The sequence below is a fragment of the Myotis brandtii genome, unplaced genomic scaffold (genome assembly GCF_000412655.1).
Source record: "Myotis brandtii unplaced genomic scaffold, ASM41265v1 scaffold563, whole genome shotgun sequence".
NCBI classification, from domain to species: Eukaryota; Metazoa; Chordata; class Mammalia; order Chiroptera; family Vespertilionidae; genus Myotis; species Myotis brandtii.
The window spans coordinates 114,673-122,219 of NW_005370096.1; the positions used below are offsets into that span (position 1 = coordinate 114,673).

Here is a 7,547-nt window from a genome sequence, read left to right on the forward strand (position 1 = left end):
CCTGGTCGCCCCCAACATCCTGCTGTTCAGTCATTTGATCATCCCTCACTAACCCCCCCTGCCAGCCTTGACACCCCACGAAGCCTGCTGCTCGGTCGTCCGTCTGGTTGTTTCAGTCATGAAGGCCCCTGGTTTTTTACATATTAGGATTGGCCTTGGGCAAGAGCCAGGAACTGCATCCCATCCCTAGGAGCCCAAAATGCTCCTCAGCACTCTAGGCCCCATGCAGCTTCCCTCTGCACACACAGCTCCCCTCTGCACACACAGCTTCCCTCTGCACACACAGCTTCCCTCTGCACACACAGCTCCCCTCTGCACACACAAGGTCCCCTCTGCACACGCACGGCTTCCCTCTGAACACACACAGGTCCCCTCTGCACACGCACAGCTCCCCTCTGAACACACACAGCTCCCCTCTGAACACACACAGGTCCCCTCTGCACATGCACACTTCCCTCTGAACACACAAGGTCCCCTCTGCACACACAAGGTCCCCTCTGCACACGCACGGCTTCCCTCTGGACACACACAGGTCCCCTCTGCACATGCCCAGCTTCCCTCTGCCCACACAAGGTCCCCTCTGCACACGCACGGCTTCCCTCTGGACACACACAGGTCCCCTCTGCACATGCCCAGCTTCCCTCTGCCCACACAAGGTCCCCTCTGCACACGCACGGCTTCCCTCTGGACACACACAGGTCCCCTCTGCACATGCCCAGCTTCCCTCTGCCCACACAAGGTCCCCTCTGCACACGCACGGCTTCCCTCTGGACACACACAGGTCCCCTCTGCACATGCCCAGCTTCCCTCTGCCCACACAAGGTCCCCTCTGCACACGCACGGCTTCCCTCTGGACACACACAGGTCCCCTCTGCACATGCCCAGCTTCCCTCTGCCCACACAAGGTCCCCTCTGCACACGCACGGCTTCCCTCTGGACACACACAGGTCCCCTCTGCACATGCCCAGCTTCCCTCTGCCCACACAAGGTCCCCTCTGCACACGCACGGCTTCCCTCTGGACACACACAGGTCCCCTCTGCACATGCCCAGCTTCCCTCTGCCCACACAAGGTCCCCTCTGCACACGCACGGCTTCCCTCTGGACACACACAGGTCCCCTCTGCACATGCCCAGCTTCCCTCTGCCCACACAAGGTCCCCTCTGCACACGCACGGCTTCCCTCTGGACACACACAGGTCCCCTCTGCACATGCCCAGCTTCCCTCTGCCCACACAAGGTCCCCTCTGCACACGCACGGCTTCCCTCTGGACACACACAGGTCCCCTCTGCACATGCCCAGCTTCCCTCTGCCCACACAAGGTCCCCTCTGCACACGCACGGCTTCCCTCTGGACACACACAGGTCCCCTCTGCACATGCCCAGCTTCCCTCTGCCCACACAAGGTCCCCTCTGCACACGCACGGCTTCCCTCTGGACACACACAGGTCCCCTCTGCACATGCCCAGCTTCCCTCTGCCCACACAAGGTCCCCTCTGCACACGCACGGCTTCCCTCTGGACACACACAGGTCCCCTCTGCACATGCCCAGCTTCCCTCTGCCCACACAAGGTCCCCTCTGCACACGCACGGCTTCCCTCTGGACACACACAGGTCCCCTCTGCACATGCCCAGCTTCCCTCTGCCCACACAAGGTCCCCTCTGCACACGCACGGCTTCCCTCTGGACACACACAGGTCCCCTCTGCACATGCCCAGCTTCCCTCTGCCCACACAAGGTCCCCTCTGCACACGCACGGCTTCCCTCTGGACACACACAGGTCCCCTCTGCACATGCCCAGCTTCCCTCTGCCCACACAAGGTCCCCTCTGCACACGCACGGCTTCCCTCTGGACACACACAGGTCCCCTCTGCACATGCCCAGCTTCCCTCTGCCCACACAAGGTCCCCTCTGCACACGCACGGCTTCCCTCTGGACACACACAGGTCCCCTCTGCACATGCCCAGCTTCCCTCTGCCCACACAAGGTCCCCTCTGCACACGCACGGCTTCCCTCTGGACACACACAGGTCCCCTCTGCACATGCCCAGCTTCCCTCTGCCCACACAAGGTCCCCTCTGCACACGCACGGCTTCCCTCTGGACACACACAGGTCCCCTCTGCACATGCCCAGCTTCCCTCTGCCCACACAAGGTCCCCTCTGCACACGCACGGCTTCCCTCTGCACACATACAGGTCCCCTCTGCATATGCACAGCTTCCCTCTGCACACACACAGGTCCCCATGCCCACACAGCAGGCACACACAGCACTCACATGTTCACATGCTGATGCTTGCCACCTGTCAGTGCACACACACATGTTCCCCAACAGGGCTCCTGCCCAAGGCCCTTCGGTTGCCTCCAGGCACAGCAGGAAGGTGGCAGGAACCACAAAGAGGCCACAGAGCCAGGCAAGAAGCAGAGCAGAGGCCAGGAGAAGCCATACGAGAAGAACGAGATGATGTAGGAGACTGGAGAGAAAACAGAGAAAGGGAGCCAACACAGCCCAGGCAGAAGGGCCCAGCTTGGGGCGATCCGGCTCTGGGGCACATTCGCGGTGCACAGGCTGCCCCTGAGAGTCAGGCCTGGCCCAGGTCTCTCCACTCCCGACCCTCACTTGGGTCCTCTGTTCCCCCGGCTGGCTGCCATCCTCCTTCCTCCCAGGCAAACACCGTGAGCCGGGCTCTCACTGCAGAGGGGACCCCTAACCAGCATATTCCATCTCCCAGCCACACACCCGCCCACCCAGCAAGCTCTCCGTGGACACCAGCGGGGGCACTGTACCTGCCCCTCCTTCTGAGCTCCAAGGAGCTTCACTGAAATCACACAGCAAGGCCTGACCCCAGAGAGCTAGGTCCAAGGACCCACACTGAGGGGGCACAACCCCTGACACCCTGACAGGTGGTGTCATGTCACCAGGGCAACCTGAGATGGTGACAGTTAGTCCCATTCTACAGATGAAGAAACAGGCTCAGAGAAGTCACTCAGCCGACGAGTGGCAGAACCAGGAGCCCAAACCTGATGATCCCAAAGCCCAAAATCAACTTGTGATTCTCAAACAGGGAATAAGAGGCAGCCTGTCCAGGGATTTTTGCAAAAGATTCACAGTCCATCTTGCTGCGTTCCAAAAATTTTACTGGTAGAGATAACACTTGGGGGATATAACCAACACAGTTAGACAGACTGTAGCAGGATTCCAAGTTAGCAAAGACTTTAGCAATGACATGCAAAACTAGGAAACATTTCCGGGTTCCTCCTGCCCCACAAAGCTCCAGGGCCTCCCCCCGCCCCCCCCCCCGCTCCAAGTTAGCAAAGACTTTAGCAATGACATGCAAAACTAGGAAACATTTCCGGGTTCCTCCTGCCCCACAAAGCTCCAGGGCCTCCCCCCGCCACCCCCCCCGCCCCCTGCCGGGCGATCTGCTTGTAAGTCCGTGTTCTGAGAGTCGCTGTGCCGGACACCAGTCTGACAGACAAGGAAGCCACTGGTCTGTCTTGGGAGACCGCACCTTAGCGTCCTCAGACTGCCTCGCTCTGATCACAGGGAGCAGATTACCTCCTTCCTCTTTCAGTGACTTTCTCTTTCCTTTATGAAATGCTGGCGAGAGTGAAAAGGGATGTTGGTTTCCTCTTTTACGTCCTCAGCAGGACACAGAACATTCGGCCAGCCCCACAGTAATGCCTTGAAATGGGACTGCTTGGTCAGAAGCCCACGTGCAGAAGTGGCCTCCCAGCCAGGCCCTTCCCAGGTGACGGCTCCCGGGGCTGAGGGATGGGGGGCTCCTCCTCCACATCCATCTCCAGGGAGAAGGGAAGCCTCGCCCCAGGTGGGGAGTTTCCAGTCGCTCCAGGCTGCCAGACTCCCTCCCCTCCTCACCCAGCCCCTCCCAGGGCCTGAAATTCCACCTGGGCAGCAGATAAGCCTGTGGAAGCCGGGTGGGCAGGTGGCTGGGCCGGCCTGGAACAGAGCACAAGGAGCAGAGGCAGCAGGGGCCAAAGTCAGGCTGGTGCAGGGGCGGGCGCCTGCGAGGGCCACGGGGCTGGGGCGGGGGAGGCCACAGAACAGCAGCAGCCACACCAAAGGCGCCCGAAAGCCTTACCAGTGTGTTCCCCAGGAGACACTGGGCCTCAAAGCCCTGATCTCGAGGCTGAGTGAGCAGCTAGAATGTGAACTCTCAGCCCACCTCCCAGGGGGGTCTGCCCGGAGGAGGGGGGGAAGGCAGCACTGGAGCCAGGCGTGCTGGGGGGCCCTGGCAGGCGAGACAGGCTCCCCTCCCCCCAGGGGCCCTCCACCAGGCGGGGCCCATTCCGAGCCTCACAGAACCAGGAGTCCACAGGCGGCAGGAGGGCTTCGGAAGAGCCAAGACCACCCAGAGGAAGGCTGGCCCCCTTACGTGACCAAGGCTAGCAGCCCTCCCTCCTACTCGTCCACCCACCCAGCCACACTCCAGTGGAGGAAAGGACTGCTCACCCGCTGCCCCTCCTCAGTGGCCCCACCGGACTTCACCCCGCACAGCTCAGCCCCAATGGCCCCTCCCGTGAGGAGCCCGCACCCTGGACACCGGGCCTTGCCCGCTGGGCTGTGAGGCTCAGCTCCTCTTGGATGCCCTCCCTGACTGCCTAGCTCTGATCTGCAGGCAGCAAAGCACGGTCCCTGCCCTGGAGGGGCCAGTGCCCCGAGGGACAGCCTGTGGTGCTCTCAGTCCCCCAACGAGAGCCCTGCAGGCACGGGGCGCAGGTGCTGCTCTTAGGAAGGAGCTCAGGAACCTGGCATCTGACACCTGAGGAGGGCGGGCAGGCCAGGCAGAGGGCACAGCGAGCGCAAAGGCCCTGGAACAAGGCTGATGTGTCTGAAGAGAGGGCTGTCAACAAAAGGTTTTATGGAAAGCAGCCTCCCAGGGCGATCTGCCCATAAATTCCGAACTGGGCAGGTTGCAGGGGGTTCTCACACCCAGGCCCACAGTGCAGTGAGCCAGCCCTCGCCATGTTAATGCCGTCTAGGCTCACACACCTGCTGCGAGGGGCTGGCCCTGGAGAGCACACCGCTCCCACCTGCGGAGGCTTCCTCTCCTCCCTGCCCCGCGGGTTCACGCGCACGGAAGAAGGGGCAGCGCTGTCTCTCCGGCACACTGGAGCCTTGCTCCCCGCATATGCCATCTCCGCCAGTTGGCTCAAAGAAACGCATAAAATCCTCCCCAGGCGTGGACATTCCTCACACTGACACTGAGGCCTCTGCCTGACCTGCAGTTTTAAAAGAGCTCGGGCTGCTGTGGGGAACGCCCTGCAGGGCAGGACGGCACAGAGCGGCTCAGGCTCAGGAGGTGGCTGCAGTGACCAGCAAAGGCAAGAACAGGAAATGGTGAGAAGTGTCAGATAAGGGGTGACAGAGAGAAGTGAAAGGGACTCCAGGGTCTGAGCCATGAGAAGGAAGGAGCTGCCATCATCCGAGGCAGGAACACCTGGGGATCCCTGCGGATCGTGGTGAGTCTGAGGCACCCAGAGATGTCAGGAAGGGAGGTGGGGACACACCAGCCAGGGCCCCTGGGCGGTCAGGACGGACCCCACCATCAGACTCCTGCGGCTCCCATTCCCCGCCCACCTGCCTCGGTCACACCTCGGGCGGTGACCAGCTGTGTCTGCTCTGGGCAGCTCTACAGAAACGGGGTGAGAGTTGGGTGGGTGGGGTGGGAGGAGCACCTCCTGCTGGGGCCCTGCTGGTGGGAGGGGCCTGGGCAGCAGCCCTGGCGGGGACGTGCAGCTCGGAGCCCTGACCGCAGTGTGGCAGAGCCGCGCCCTCCCGTCGGGGTGTAGGGTGGACAGCTGTGGAGGTATAGGAAGAGGGCACAGCACGGAGAGTGCCTGGCCTCCTCCCCACCCATTACCTATCTACCCGAGACTCCTCCCCGCCAGCCAGAGACCTCTGGCAGCCCCTCCCACCTCCGCCCCACTTCCCCTCGCACCATGGCTGGGGCTGGGGCTGAGGCTGGCGTGGCGGCCAGCACACCTGCTCCCCACGCTCACTGGCTCACTCGCTCACAGGACATTCCTCACGGAGACAGCACCAGCCACCCATCTCCCTCTCCTGGCCCACATCCCCTCAGCAGCCTCCTCACCCTCAGCTGGGCAGGCCCTCCACGCTGGGCCCCTTTGTGAAAGGGTGAAATGAGAAGGGCCCACGGAAACCACGCAGCAGCAGCAAGCACTGGCTCCTTCCCACCCCAGAGCCACCACGGGCAGCCCCTGGCCCCTGGCAGCCACTCTGTGGAGAGGCTCAGAGAGGGCCGCAGCCAGGCGGGGCCTTCAGGGGACAGGCACGCCCTCCCCTGGCCCAGCGTTCCACACCACCTGTTCAGAGATGTCAGCACAGCCACCCCCAAGCCGCCGCCCACCTGTCCCCTCCATGCAAGTGTGTGCTATTCTCAGCCAGGCTGCATGCTGCCATCAGCACGGGGTAGACTCCGCCCCAGGCGGCCCACCGCCCCTCATCACCTGCTTCCTGAGCTCAGGGAGAGAACAGCCTGTCCGGAGGGGCAGCAGGCATGGCCCAGCCCATAGCAGAGCACAGGCGGGGGAGGGGGGCCAAAGCCCTGCCCACACCCACCTGCCTTGCCTGGGGGCCAAGCAAGTGTCTGACCAGTGGGACCCCACAGTCTTCACCAGTAACTTGCTTCCCTCCTGATGCCCGACCATGCTGGCCCTTTGGGTCACCTCCTCCAGGCAGCCTTCCCTGACCCCACCCGAGGCAGAGAGACTCACTTGTCCCTCCAGAAGCCCTCAGCCCTTTGCATATGTCTGTTCCTGTCTGAGCTCAACCTAAATGTGCAACCAGGTTATTCACTCATTTTCCCAATCCGAATCCTCCATTTCCAGGTCTGTGTAACTGGACTATTAAATAGTACAGTCAGGAGGTAAGATATGCAGTATTATTTTCGAACACTTTATTGCTATTATTTTGGTTGTTATTTTTGTTATTCAAAGGAGTCGCTCGGTGCCCAGTCAGCTTCCAACAGCTCCCACCCAGTCCTGCCCGTCGGTGCACAACAGGAACAGCAGCGGGGAGCCGGGCCCGCCGCCTCCTGCGCCTGGGAGCTGTGCTGTGGCTTCCCAAGCTCCCAGTACCCGGGGGGCACCCAGGGACTTCCCACTTTGTGGATGGAGAATCAGGTAGGGACTTGCTGGTTCTGGGGTGGCTGTGCTCCCAGCCCAGGGCTGGCTCCACTGCGTGTCACCGGAGCCAAGGCGGGAGGAAGGTGCGAAGGGACTGGAAGAGGAGGGGGTTTTGATCCACTTGCAGGTCAAGGGTCAAGGTTGGGGGAAATGGAGCAAGCGGGGACCAAGAACACACCAGGGGAGGCATGTGGCTGCCCCCGCCCCTGCCAGGGGACAGGACGGGCCTCTCCGGGCTCCTCCTGCTAGCCCCGCACCCTCCGTGCTTGTGCTGGGGGCATGGAGAGGAGAGAGGAACAGAGTGCAGGGCGGGACTGATGAGCAGGTGCCGGTCAGCACACAGCGAGCCGAGCGGGCCTTGAGCGGGCCTTCCCGTCTCCCCG

The 7,547-nt window shown here is 62.3% G+C and overlaps 1 protein-coding gene across 1 annotated transcript in view; it reads right to left on the reverse strand.

Annotated features, from left to right (window-relative positions):
- BIN1 (bridging integrator 1) overlaps nucleotides 1-5,154 on the reverse strand; it is a 38,587-nt gene extending 33,433 nt beyond the window's left edge. Inside the window, exon 1 of the mRNA XM_014549644.1 lies at nucleotides 5,050-5,154. Within this exon, the coding sequence (XP_014405130.1) occupies nucleotides 5,050-5,154 (105 nt within the window). The remainder of the gene's footprint in view (nucleotides 1-5,049) is intronic.
- Between the last annotated feature and the right edge of the window lie 2,393 nt (nucleotides 5,155-7,547).